The sequence below is a fragment of the Lathyrus oleraceus genome, chromosome 7 (assembly GCF_024323335.1).
Source record: "Lathyrus oleraceus cultivar Zhongwan6 chromosome 7, CAAS_Psat_ZW6_1.0, whole genome shotgun sequence".
Taxonomy (NCBI): domain Eukaryota; kingdom Viridiplantae; phylum Streptophyta; class Magnoliopsida; order Fabales; family Fabaceae; genus Lathyrus; species Lathyrus oleraceus.
In genome coordinates this window covers 405,789,599-405,804,366 of record NC_066585.1, presented here as the reverse complement: position 1 = coordinate 405,804,366, position 14,768 = coordinate 405,789,599, and the positions used below count along the sequence as shown (strand labels likewise).

The 14,768-nt window shown below is 34.8% G+C and overlaps 2 protein-coding genes across 2 annotated transcripts; one reads left to right on the top strand and one right to left on the bottom strand.

Moving 5' to 3' along the window:
• Positions 1 to 1,477: 1,477 nt before the first annotated feature.
• On the bottom strand, positions 1,478 to 2,008 carry LOC127104054 (uncharacterized). Its single transcript, XM_051041271.1, has 3 exons — positions 1,864 to 2,008; positions 1,732 to 1,782; positions 1,478 to 1,617 (listed from the first exon to the last, which is right to left on the bottom strand). The coding sequence occupies exons 1-3, from the start codon at positions 2,006 to 2,008 to the stop codon at positions 1,478 to 1,480; spliced, it is 336 nt and encodes a 111-aa protein (XP_050897228.1).
• Positions 2,009 to 8,408: 6,400 nt separating this feature from the next.
• LOC127104053 (uncharacterized) lies at positions 8,409 to 10,072 on the top strand. The gene is made up of 2 exons (XM_051041270.1): positions 8,409 to 8,533; positions 9,268 to 10,072. The coding sequence occupies exons 1-2, from the start codon at positions 8,409 to 8,411 to the stop codon at positions 10,070 to 10,072; spliced, it is 930 nt and encodes a 309-aa protein (XP_050897227.1).
• Positions 10,073 to 14,768: the final 4,696 nt, after the last annotated feature.

Below are 14,768 nucleotides of genomic sequence, written 5' to 3'. Positions count from 1 at the left end.
TCAACTGCCTCTAACGTTGTCGTTTTGCATGCATCTCTTTGTGTATTTATATTTTTCACTTATCACAATCTCACACTTTTACACTCACACCTTACACAAACCCCTTTCTCTCTCTCAAGTTCATCATCTTCATCAGTTCTTCATCATCTTCAGCAAAGTTCTTCATTTTTCAAACAAAGTTCATCAAAGTCCTTCATGATGTTCAACAACAATCCGTCTATAACTATTCTCAACAGATGGAATCAACTGATCAAATGCCCATTTCTTCTCAACAAACAACTGGTACAACTGGTGTTGTCTCTACCCCAATCTAAAAAGAACCACACATTCTATACCGTGAACCTCATATTCATCTTGCCACGCCCTTTGACAAGCTTGAAGTACTGTGTGAATCACTGGTAGATTTTGACAACATGAAGCGCACTGGCATAGACCTCACTGAGGAACTAAGAGTGCAAGGGTGGGAAACTTATTTCCAGAGACTCTACGGTCCTGTATACACCTATCTAGTAAAGGAGTTCTGGTGTTTCGCAGACTCAAATGATCACTACATCGCCTCTCATGTTCTGGGAGTCAAAATAGTCATCACTGAGAAGTCAATATCCTCCCTTCTGAACATGGAGAAGACATGGGGAAGAAAAATCAACAACATCAACTCTAGGGCAAAGTACTTGTCCCAGGAAATTGCCCCTACCATCTTTCAACAGAACGCTGAAGGCAAACACTCTAAAAACAAAGAACTTCACCAGAATCTCCGTGTCTAGCTTAAGATCATTTTGGGCACCATCCATCACCGCCCTGCCTCCAACTCTTCTGACTACATCAATACGGATCAGAAGTGCATCCTCTACTGCATTCACAAAGGGCTAAAACTGAACATGTCAGCGCTGCTCTTCAAGTATCTCAGAGACTTTGTCAAGGATACTAGAAACAATATGAAGCCCAAAACCTATATTCCTCTAGGAAGACTCATCTCCGATGTTCTGATTGAGAGTGGGCTGGTGGATCACCTAATCCATCACAATCTGATGGAGGATGTCACTGTTGACACTAGAATACCTCTGAATGCTCGCAATCTGAAGAGTATGGGGGTGATTGAGAAAGTCAGGGTTAAACCCACTCTAGACACATACTGGGAAGCACTCAAGGATCAAAGAAATATTCCCAATGGCCTCTACCTCTTCTCCAAGATTGACCCTCTAGAAGTGGTGGCACACTATCTGCAAGACCTTGCGAGCCAATGGGTTGATATTTCTGAGTTCTCTGTGGATTGGCTACCTGAGCGTCCACCTAATTTCATGAAGAGATAAAGGGATCCATCTAAGAAGTCCAAGAAGGAAAAGAAGGAAAAATTGGGAGAAACTTTTGGGTTAAGACCTCCAGTCCCTCTGACTGATTCTCCAAGTAAGTCTCTGCCTCCTTCTCGCTCTTTTAAATTAAAGCCACTTGCTTCTTCTCTTCCCCAAACCACTCACATCTACACCCAATCAGAAACACCACCCTCCACCACCAAACCCTCTAACCCACCATCTCTAAAATTCAATCTCTTAACCACTACCTTACTCGTTTCTGAAGCAGAAATGCTGAACGAAACCACCTCACCGTCATCTTTTACACCTTCATCCCCATCATACTACATTCTCTCATCAAACACCGAACCCTCTGACCCCCAATCCCCCACATTAGCCCAACTTTAGGCATGTTCTCTTGCCTCACAACAACCACCATAACCTGAACCAGAAGCCACTACTCCACCCCCTGAACAACCAGCAAATCCACCATCTGAACAACCTCAAACACCATCCCCTGAACAACCAGCAAATCCACCATCTGAACAACCTCAAACACCACCCCTAGAACAACTAGCAAATCCACCATCTGAATAACCACAAACACCACCTCCTGAACAACCAGCAACTTCACCCTCTGAACAACAACCTAGTTCACCACCTGAACAAACACCACCGCCAGCCTCTGATATTCCCACCATACCAACCTCTGAGGACATTATCATCCCTACTCCTCAAACTTCCGCTGACACCAACCAAACACCACCATCATCCCCTTCCCCCAACCCTGAACCAGAACCTGCCTTCCCCACCTTAGAAGAAGCAATCACTTTATTTGCAGAGTCTTTAGTGGAGAAGATCAAGTCTCTATCTGTCAACTCTGGAATCAGTGATGATCCCTCTGCAGTGAGGATCCACTAGAATAGAGTGATCAGATGGATGACCTTTGAAGCCTTCAAACTGAAAGGCCTCTTTGAACAAGTCCACAACGACTTTGTCAGAGATGCTGGAGTAAGGCTACAGGATCGTTTGGTCAGAGAGGCTGAGGAAAATGCCATAAAGGAAGCAGAAGAGAAAGCTCGCCTGGAAGAAGAGCAACGAATCAGAGAAGCTGAAGAGAAGGATGTTGTTGAAGATGCTACTGCTGAAGCTAAGGCAAAAGCAAAAGTCGAAGTTGAAGAAGCAACACGCATTGTTGTAGAGGAAGCTGCAAAGGCCAGCGCCGATGCTCTGACTCAGGGGGAGCAATCTAACTATGGTTTCGCCCCTCTAGTATTGAAAACTCTGGAGGAATTGCAAAAGGAACAACAAGTTGTGAGAGCAAGATTATATCACCAGGATTCCGTCAACAATAACATTCAGAACCTGCTAACTCAACTGCTCCAAAGGATGCCTCCGCCTCCAAACCCTTAGGCACTTAGGCTCTTTTTTTTGTTGTTGTTTTCTTCCTTGTTTTCCTTATGCTTTCTGATTTATGCTATCCTTTTTGCATTGCTGCCTATTTGTACAATTTTTTTCTCTTATATATGAATATATGTTTCTTGTTTTACCTTTTATGTCTTTTTGAGTCTGACAAAAAGGGGGAGAACTAATACAACTCTGATGAAAATACATATCTAAACCGCTTAATGCACTACGGACATTAATATCTTAATGATTTATAAGAACTAAAGTTATGCAGGATAGTAGCTAAAGTACAAACCAGCTACCACACAAGGAAAGTTTGGTAAGAACTTCTGAGAAATCTGTTTATTCAACTAAGGGGAGTCCCTTGTTTTTATTTGATTTTGAGATATTATTTACAGTTTCATCATCACTCTGACTGGTTTTGTCATCATCAAAAAGGGGGAGATTGTAAGAACAAATTTAATTCTACAATGTATCTCTAAGATTTTGTTGATAACAAAGGATGAAACAAAAATAGTACCCTGACGAAATTTGTCTAAGTATGCAGGACTCTAATCAAAACAATCATATAGACACTCGTCAGATACAAAATTAAGTTATGAGATACCACTTAGAAGATACGCAAGCAGAAGCTCTGACTCTGATCAACGCAAGCGTAAACTAAACAAGAGACATCAGACACTCTGAAGCGGAAGAATTAATCCATCTAAAGTCTTGCGCTCTAATGAAATCAAGTGAAAAGAAGCTTTGAAGACTATCATCAAGAAGCATCTATCTGATGATACTCGTCCGAATAGAGACTCTGAAGTTCAATCCATCTAATTCAGAATACTTAGCTATGAAGGAACTCACTTATGGAAAGAATCTAATTCAAGAAGAAGTTTATGGCGCCCCAAAATTATTTTGGAAAGAACACAGAGATTAATGATATTAATCATCCATCATTGCCCAATATTCTGACATTAACATCCTTCAACGGTCCTCTCATCACTCCTATATAAAAGATGGAACGCTTCTTAAAGAACAGACGTGAAACACACGAATACAACACTCCTATTATATTCATTCTTCATTCTCTCACACGAGTTGTTTCTCCAACGTGTGAACAAATTCTTTGCTTTTACATTGTGTAATTTCTGCTTATCTAGAAGCACTAATCATTATTGTAATTCTATTCAATTGCTGAAATTTCCTCAAGTGACTTGTGAAGTCTGTAAACTTGATAGGGCTAAGAGATCTTTATTCTCATAGACGTTTGTTTGTGTAATCTATCAAGATTAGTGGATTAAGTCCTTGTTGAAGGAGAAATCACCTTGGCCGGGTGGACTGGAGTAGCTTTGAATTTCAAATGACCCAGTATAAAATTATGTATTGAATTTATTTGTTTCTGTGTGTGTCTAAATTCCAAAAAGTTTTATTTTCTCAAAACAATTCAAACCCCCCATTTCTTGTTTTTCTCTACCTTCAAAATTCAGGTTTCTAGTTTGTTCACCCTCACCCCATCGGGTGGATAAAGTAATGTTATTTAGTTAATAATGTTGTAATAAAATGTTTTTGGGTCCAACTTGTCAAATTTTGACCCCAAAATACTTGCTTTTATGGAAGGGAAAATTTAGGTGCGTCCGAATATGCATCTCTAGAATATGGAGGGGAAAATTCGGGTTTCTATTTTGTTCACCCTCACCCCATGAGATGGATAAAGTAACGCCTCTTAATTTTGGCAAACTACCCTGTTTGGTCCTTTAATTTTACCCCGAGGTCCATTTTGGTCCCTCGATTTTAAAAGAGGCCAAGTTGATCCTTTAATTGTTCAAATAGTGCCACATTACTCATTTTCGTTTGCCCCGTTAGTCAAAGTCAATTTTAGTGAACATGTGACGCATACGTGTCGCTGATGTGGAAGTTAGGATACCTTAAAAAAGAATCTGAAGGTTGTTTTTCAAAAAACACATACAGAGCAATTGGTGAACAAACCCTAGCAGAGCAATTGACAAATACATCAGCTGCGATTGTAGGAAAATTTGAGACGTTGTTTTAAAGGTGAAATCGAAGACACCATTGTTGACTACAAGTTTGTTTCACGAAATTTTTCTACAATTCTAAAACTTTGTAGTTTTAGGATTTAGGTTTAGGTGTTTATGGTTTTTGTAATCCTTCTGAAATCCATCTATTTTTGCAATTTTATTTTTAGGGTATAGTTTGAAATTGACGAATATATACATCTAAAAATTCATCATAGTGGTTATTTCGTTGATAAGGAATTTAGTGTGTACGAAGGAGGAGAAGTTGTTGATTTGATAATAGAGGTTGATAGGTGGAGTTATTTTGAGTTGTTAGGTTGCTTCAAAGGGTTAGGTTATAGTGCCATAGAGAAAATATATTGCATGGATCCCACATTTGGGATGAATGTATTGGTTGCTGACAAATGTGCCTTAGAGAATTCTGATCTTTATAGGGTACATCTAAGTGTTGATATCCATATTCAACACACTTTATCTCAGCCTGAGTATTATGATGGTCCTCTTGATGAGATAGAAGTAGATCACAAGGACATTGTAGATGAGAGTGAAGAAATGTTTGCTGCAAAGTATGAAGAAGTAATTAATAGGGAGTTGAAGGGTTAGGAGTTAGAAAACTGAGATGAAGGAAAGTTTGGCAAATGAAATTGAGCTGAAGGAAGTGAGGCAAATGAAGTTGAGTTGAATAAAAGTGAGGCAAATGAAGCTGAGTTGAATGAAAGTGAGGAAAATCATGATAATGTGCATGGGGTGGTTGTAACGCCTCGACTTATAAATTTTGATATTTTTAATTATTTTTGTGTTTGTTGTGTGATTTTATTGATGTTATCAACTATTTATAATGATTAAGGATATTTTGGTAATTTTATAATTATTGGGGTTGATTGGTTTTGAAAATGGGGACGGTAGAAATATTTATTTAATTAATTTAGTATTTTAAATAATTATTTAGACATTTATTTAATTGATTTAAATATTTATAAAATAATTATTTAAGGTGTGATAATATTTTATTATTAAAGTTAAATAATTATTTAGTTAAAATAATTAATTGAGATATTTAATTTTGAAAAATTACTTAATGGTATTAATTGAAAGGACAATAGAAGGGAAAAGTCAAAAAGATAAGTGAAGGGTTAGAGGAAATTAATATAGTTTATTATTATTATTATTATTATTATTATTATTATTATTATTATAGTTATTATTATTATAATAATAATAATAATAATAATAATAATAATAATAATAATTATTATTATTATTATTATTATTATTATTATTATTATTATTATTATTATTATTATTATTATGGAAAGAAAGACCAAAAGAGATGAGTATGTTGTATTTGTAAACAAACAAAAAATATAGAGAAAAGAAAACTGAAAAATTATCGTCAAGCTGGAAAGAACTTGAAGAATTAGGATACATAGAGGATTTGTGAAAACGATCTATTTCGAGATAAGGGGAATGGAGAATTTTTTTACTAATTGATTGTTATGGATAGTCAAAATAGTTAAGGGTCATTACCCTCATATCTCTACATTTTTACTATAAATAGTATGTGGTTTTGTTTCTAATCAAATGAATTTTGGCCAAAAATTTCTGAGATCACTTATCTTACGAATATGTTTATATGTAAATTATGCCATTTTGAAATTTTTGTAATGAATAGTTGTATCTATACAATCTGTATTTAGCGTATTTTATCAAATTGTAGATTGTCGGTTTAATCATGTGAAATCAAATTTGATTCAATTAAATTTTATTTTATTTTAATTTTAAGAGTATACATATGCCGGAACTATTCTTAATTTTTGTAGCGAATTTGTTTCAGTGAAATTGGTACTGCGATTCCATATCTAAGAAAACTAACGTCTTGATTGCATTAAGGGTTTTAATTTTCTATAATAGTAATATAAATTTTTATCGTGTGTTTATTAATAAAAAAGAATGGTCCACCGAGATTTCTAAGAGATGTCGATACTACACTGATATTGTTATATGATGAATCGGTTACTTTGTGGGTTTATCTATTTCATTATTATAATATTATTGAATGTTTACAGCAATCGTATACCATATATATATATATGGATTTAATTGAAATACACTGATAATGTAAAAGGATTTTACACTGTCAGTTAATGATAGCCGTTGGATGTTGAAATAAGTTTGACTTTTATTTTTAAAATCTATAAAGTAATGCAAACGGTTGATGGTGATGAATCGATTGTGTAAAATATTTTACACTGATAGTGTATAGTAATTAATCTCTCTCTCTCTCTCTCTCTCTCTCTCTCTCTCTCTCTCTCTCTCTCTCTCTCTCTCTCTATATATATATATATATATATATATATATATATATATATATATATATATATATATATATATATATATATATATATATATATATTATTTCATTGATGTATCGAATTATCTAAAATTCTGCAATGATATTTGTTTAATATTTTTAGCTAAAATTTTCTCTATAATGTTTATTGATAATTTGAGGAAAAAAAACCCAAATAGATAGAATTATAAGACAAAATTTTGGCATTGAAATTAAAATTACTAGAGAACATAGTTAATAAGGATTATTGTTATAATTGTAGAATTGTGTAGAGTTTTCTTGATAACTCTTTTGAATTAATAGAGTTGTGTAGAGTTTTCTTGATAACTCTTTTGAATTAATATAAAAGTGATAATTATTTTGAGAAATTATATGATTATTGAATTTAATTATATAAATAATTTTTTAGTTGGTTCAAGAATGAAACTTATATTTTGAAGTGTTGTGGCATTGATGCTTATGCATAATAATTATTTTGATGTGTGTATGATGTTTTGAGTTATGTTGATGAGTTGCCATGTTCATGCATCATACTAGTATGGAGATTAGGTAGGACTTCAGTCCAGTGACGTAGGACCTCAGCCCAGTGATGTGGGACATTTGTCACGAAGTGACATAGGACTTTGGTCCAGTGGTGTTAGGGTTGTTGTCCAATGATGTGGGATAATATCAGTAACACACCTTTGATACCCAAAAACTTGGTACCACATGCATTTTTATGAGGTGTTGGTGCATTAGCATTGCATTATAATTTCATTATGGATGTTGTTGTGTGAGAATAATTTGATTTAAAATTTTTAACTATCCTGCTGTTTATTTTCACCATTAACATTTGTAAGGATCATTCTCACCCATTTCTGTGTCTTTTTTTTTATGATTTGATGCTTGTTGTACAGATAATCAGCAACAATGATTACTTGTGAGTGGGAGATGGCTATGCACCTTATCTTTTCATTTTATTTTTATTTTCCGTTGTATTATAGGGATATTGCTTTAATTACGTAACATCATCGGACATGCATTTGATTTCTGATGTCTGTTGAACTTTATCTTTGTTTTCTTATCTTTGGATAATATAGTGATGTAATAATTTTAAGTTCCACTGCGAGTATGACTTTTTATATATGAGCAATATCTAACTATGTTGAAGTAACATCCTGTAGTGCATTTTATACTTTATATTTGATATTTGAGGTTTAGGGTGTTACATAGTGGTATTATAGTAGGTCGGTCTGTCCGACCAGGTTTTTGTGAATTATATATATTTCCTAGTATGCGATAGGTGTAATAAATCTGTCGATACGTATTTCTTCTAATATTTGTTTACTGGTATGCAAAAAAATGGTAGAAAGGAACAATCGTGCTATTGCTGACGCATTGCAAGCACTGGCTAATGCGATAGCATATCAAAATAACTTGAATCATCAGATTGGAGGTGCTATTGATGGATCCCGTGATCTGAACAGGTTTCAAAGAAACAATCCTCCGACCTTTAAGAGAGGTATGACCCAATAGGTGCTCTGAGTTGGCTGCGAGGGATTGAGAAGATTTTTAGAGTCATGGCTTGCTTTGATGCTCAATAAGTTTTGTTTGGTACTCAAATGTTGTCTGGGGAGGTAAAGTATTGGTGGAATAATGCTCGCCAAAGGATAGAGGCTTCAGGCACTGATATTACTTAGGGTGTTTCCAAGCAAGAGTTCCTTGAGAAGTTTTTTCCGACTGACATTCGTAGCAAGAAGGAGATCAAATTTCTCAAACTGAAGAAGGGTAGCATGACCGTTGCGGACTATGCTGCCAAGTTTGAGGAGTTGTCTCGGTTCTGGCCTCATTATAATTATGTAGACGCTAAAGGATTTAAGTGCATTAAGTTTGATATTGGATTGCGTTTAGAGATTAAGCAATTTATTGGTTACCAGGAGATTCTCTAGTTTTCCACTCTGGTCAACAAGTGCAGGATTTATGATGAAGACAATCATGCCAGATCCAGTCATTACAAGAGTATCAATGACAAGAGAAGTGGTAATCAGATTTATAACAGACCTTATGTGGTTCCAAATGCTAAGGGAAAATAGAGGTTTCAACCAAAAACTGTTGGTGCAAAGACTCAAAGTGGGGGAGGTGCTTCTACTCCTGGTAAGTGTTTCAAGTGTGGAGTACTAGTTCATCGTTCTCCATAGTCTACTGCTTTGACTTGTTATAGATGTGGGAAGGTTGGTCATCGTGCATCTGAATGCAAAAGTATTGATGTAACATGTTTTAACTATGGAGAGCAAGGTCATATTAGTACTCACTGCCAGAAGTCCAATAAGACTGTTGATACTAAGTTCAAGGGAAGGTTTTTTGCTCTTAGTGGTGCAGATACTTCAAATTCCGATAATCTCATCATAGGTACAAGTTTTATTAATGGAATTCCTTTGGTTACTTTTATTGATATGGGTGATACGCATTCGTTCTTATATGTTAATTGTGTGAAAAGGTTTAATCTTGAGGTGTCTTCTATGAATGGTCGTATGGTCATTGATACTTCAAATAATGGCTCAGTGACTACTATGATAATTTGTTTGCGTTGTCTTATGACTGTTTATGGCATGGATTTCATAATTGACTTAGTGTGCTTACCATTAAGTCGACTCAATATTATCTTGGGTATGAATTGGTTGGCATTCAACCACGTTTACATCAACTTTTACAACAAGTATGTGCTTTTTCCATATTTAGTTACAGAGGAAGATTCTATGTTTATTTTCGCTAGTCAGGTGGAAAAGTTCTTGAAAGGTGAAGAGCAGGTATTTGCTATGTTTGCTTCCTTGAAATTCGAGACGGGAGAAGTGGTCGGTAATCTACGGGTAGTCTGTGATTTTCTAGATGTATTTCCCGACGACATCAGTGATTTACCTCCAAAAAGAGAATTTAAATTCTCCATAGATTTAATATCTGATACTATACCTGTGTCGATGACTCCTTACAGAATGTCTCCATCAGAGCCAAGTGAACTAAAGAAGTAGTTAGAAGAATTGCTTGAGAAGAGATTTGTCAGACCAAGTGTATCACCTTGGGGAGCGCCAGTGTTGCTTGTAAAGAAAAATGATGGGAGTATGCAATTATGTGTTGATTACCTCCATCTAAATAGAACTGATGATCTAATGGATCATTTGGTGGGGGATTGTATGTTTAGTAAGATTGACTTAAGGTTAAGCTATCACCAGATCCGAGTGAAAAGAGAAGATATTCTAGAGACGGCATTTAGAACTCAATAAGGTTATTATGAGTACTTTGTGATGCTGTTCGGGGTGTCTAATGCTCCCTGCGTGTTTATGGAATACATGAATCATATTTTCCATCCTTATCTGGATTAGTTTGTTGTGGTGTTCATTGATGATATATTGGTGTATTCTAAATCAAATGAGGATCATGCGGAGCATCTCCGTGTGGTACTACAAGTGTTGAGAGAGAAGAAATTATATGCCAAGTTATCTAAATGTGAGTTCTGGTTACGAGAAATGAACTTTATCGAACATGTAATTTCAGGTGGTGGTATAGTTGTTGATTCGGTGAAGATTAATGTGGTACTTCAGTGGGAGGCTCCGAAGACAGTTTTTGAGATTCGAAGTTTCCTTAGTTTGGATGGCTACTGCAGAAGATTTATTGAGGGGTTCTGTAGCGGTAAATTCATTACCACTGAGATATTGGTTAGCTCAACGTAAATAAAACCAGAGTCGCCACCGTGCTTTTATTGTTTCCAAAGGAAAAGGGGAAAGTACGAACAAAACCCAAAGATAAGAAGCTTTCAAATCAAAACTAATAAAATGTCAGAGATTACAGGTAAGGGAGTTGGTTACACGGAGGGAAGGTATTAACACCCAAAGTATCCTAGGTACTCCTAGGGAGCCCTTTTTTGTGTGCAAGTATTTTAGTTGAAAATATGTTTGCTTAAACTTGAATGTGGGGATGAGAAAAGAATTCATTTATTATATTTTTGTGTTTGACAAGACCTTCGGTCTTATGCCTACGTACCAACATAAAAGTGAGGGATCAAAACCTTGTAGTTCGTGGTAAAAACTTCAAAGATGGGTGGATTGGTTTTAACAAAAGCTTAAAGATCTTTTGTTATCAATGGGAGAATACTCAACCAAACATCCACCGATAATGAGTGCTTTACAACATTTAAGAGGGAGGGTTCCAACTTGGATTTAATCAACAAGTATGCCACTAACCCCTAATAAATGGAAAGACTTATAATCAATATATCATGGAAAGAGATAATTATATCTCAACCAAAGATAACTCAAATCTAAATACTCTTTTTTGAAAAGTTTAAAAAGAAAAGGCACAAAGTGGCCAAAAGGATTAGAGGAGGTTGTTAGTTCTTTTAATCTTTTTGGAATTAAAGTCACTATGATTAAGTTTATTTACAAGTTTGATTTAAGAAAATATTTTAAAAAACAATGGCATAAGGCCAAAGTTTCTACTCATTAAAACAAGTCTAAGTTGAAAACACAAACAAAAAAGGTTTTAAAATGAGGGAGAGATTTTGAAATTAAAGAAGGAGCGGAGGAGATGAAGGGACTATCTTAGACATGATTTAAAAGTTTAGAGTTGAAAAAATCTAACCAATGGGAAGCACTCACAAGACAATAGTGTCAGATAGAAACTCATTTCCTTTGGACTTATTGAGCAAGCAACGAGCATAATCATCCAAGTAATTAAATGAGAAGGCCAAATGGTATCAAATAAAGATAACCAAACATCCTAGCAAGCAACTCCAAAAGCAAGCAGTCTTCAATGTCTTTTACATGTATCAAATGAAATATCCCTTTAAACATACTCATAGAGAAATATCAGATTATATCAATAAGATCAAAATAATAAATCTAGACAAGAGAGAATAAATATAACAAATAAATCAAAGGAGTCTCTCAAGACTTGTAACAGATGAATGGCATTGGCCAAGATAACTCAGTCTCAAATGATGACATTGGCCAAGTCCTTTCCATAGCTCAGGGATGTTGCATACTCTAAGTCCAAGGATTCAAACGAAGTCAAGGGTAGAGGTCCAATAGTCCACCAACATATTTTTTAGGTTTTTTTTTGTTATTAGGTATTTTAATGTCCTAAGACCACAAACAAAACAAAATCACAAGCACACAAAATAATACAAGCACAAAATATGGCTCAAGTGAGGAAAGTGAAAATGACTAAAACATAAACATCTTGCATGAATAGAAATGACAATGAATGATAAAGTGCTAAAATTTAAATTGCATTAAGTAAATGGCATTAAAAAATAAAGTCAATACAAACAAATGTTAGTGAAATGTTAGTGGAAGAAACAATTGTTTAAGTCATTCTTTGGAGAACACTCAACCATCCACTCATAAGAATGAAGATTGAACCTAGATATCATTCATGAGAAGGGATACAACTTAGAAAACATCAACAAGTATGTCACTACCTCCCATAAATGAAAAAGAGGTCAAATTTTCACACAATACTATGGTGAATGGGAGACTTAGAATCTCACTAACAAAAATGATATTGCTTTCGAGGAAAATTTGGCTCTATGTTAAGAAATCGTAATTGGGCCTATGTAGAAGTCACAACTATCTGAGGTCGGGCAATAATAATATTGGTGTTAATGCATGCTAGAGACAAGGTACAAAGAACCAAGTTCCTAAAGCATACCACACACAAAAATAAAATGGGATGAACCTATCTCAATGAAGCTCATGTTAATTCATTTGACACAAAGTCATTGATGAATCAACTAGTATTTGATCTTTGAGAAATCATTGGCCATGGATGGATTGGGAAAGAAAGAGATGAAGATGAAGAGATGAGGTGAAATAGAATCCCAAATTGACCAAGGGATGAAACTCACTTGATCAATACTATCCATTCATCTTGAGGGATGAAGTTTAAACTTCATAAACCCCCTAAATCCAAGAGTATTGATCAAATTGAAGTCCAATTCAACCAAGATCAAGGCCAAACAGAAGATGAGTCAATACAAAGTCAATCAAATAGTTCAACAAAATAATAAAGTAATTAAACAAATTAAATTCAATTTTTAAATGAAGAAAAATAATTTTTAAAAGGGGAAAAACCCTCAAATCCCCAAATAAATGGCCAAGAGATTTATCATATGTCAAACAAGGTCAAAGGACCTTGGACTAATATTTTTTTGCATTTTTGAAAAGTCAAAAGTATTTAAAATCAATTAAAAACAAGTCAAAAATCATTAAATTCACTAAAAATATCAAGTCCAATCCAAAATAATATTTTTAATTCAAAAAATGGAAGAGGAAATTATTTGTTTTTTTTTTTGTGAAATTCCCATATTTTTGGATTAAAATTGGATTTATAATGAATTAAATTAGAAAAGGCTATTTAAAATACTAAAATAGAAAATCAGATAAATCAATAAAATAAGGGTCATCAGATCTCCCTCATTAATTAAGGTGGAAGATCTGATGGCCACGCGCATCAAGTCCACCCTGCATCTCAGTCAACACATGTGTATGGTAATCAGATTGGATGGAGGAGATTAGAACATGGACTAAGGATCAGATGGCCTGGATTGGACCAGTGCATCACCGGAGCCCTAGCTCCGGTCATCTTCTCCGGTCACCCTCGCCGTACTGGTCCATAAAAAATGTCACCAAAATTTGTGGATCATACATCAAATTAAAGAGAAAAATGTCAGGATCTCGAATCTGACCTCCAATTTCTCCAACTCTCCCTATATAAAAAGATATGTGGAGTAAAAAATGTGGTTTCATAACTGAGTTTCTTCGATTTAACCTCAAAGCAACTCAATATTATTTCCTACATTGGTAAGACTTCAGGCAACCAAAAATCAATCAAAAAGGTAGAGAAATGAGGGAGAATTAAAGAAGGAAAACTGAGAAATTTCAGCTTCGGGTGATGAATTCTGAGCTAGATCTCGATTCAAATCCAATTGGCCTTGCTTCCTCTTACTTGCAGGAGATGTTTGAGATGAAAAGGGATATGAACCCTTGGAGTTTTAGTTCACAAACAGAATTTGAACTAAAACTCGATTTAAAGAAATCTTCAAGGTGTTCTTTCAATGAGGGCTATGGAAGTGTTAGGAATAACTTTAATAATGAAGGCTAATGAACTGTTGAAGTGTTTGGAAAGATACCATCAAGGGGAATAACTTTAATGTTGGGACTTTTTCCATTTGAAGCTTGGATCATGATCAATTAGGGTCTGAAAGTTGGAGGAATCAAACATACTTGAAAATTTCTTTAAAATCGAATGACCCCTTTTTTCACCTTGAATAACTTTTGCTATGAGCTTTAAAAGACTTTAGTTACTTCTTTAAAATTGTAGCTCTTTCAATTATATTAAATTTGGTAACAAATTTGACACCATTTGGAGCTTGCATGATAGAGTTATGGATTTTAGAAGTTGAGGAAAATTGCTTGTTCAATGATGATGACCCAAATGGACCTATAATGTTTCCTCATTGGAACATTCCCTTGCAAGTGTAACTTAATCTTTCTCAAAGAATCAAAGTTGTATAAGACATATTGAATTTAATTATGAAACTTGGATGACCTTTATATAATAAAAACTGAGGAAGTTATGGTTCTTGGAAGTTGACCTTCTCTCTAGGGCACAAACAAAATGACATATAATCTTTCACCATAAAAAAAGACTTTCCACGCAAAATTAGCT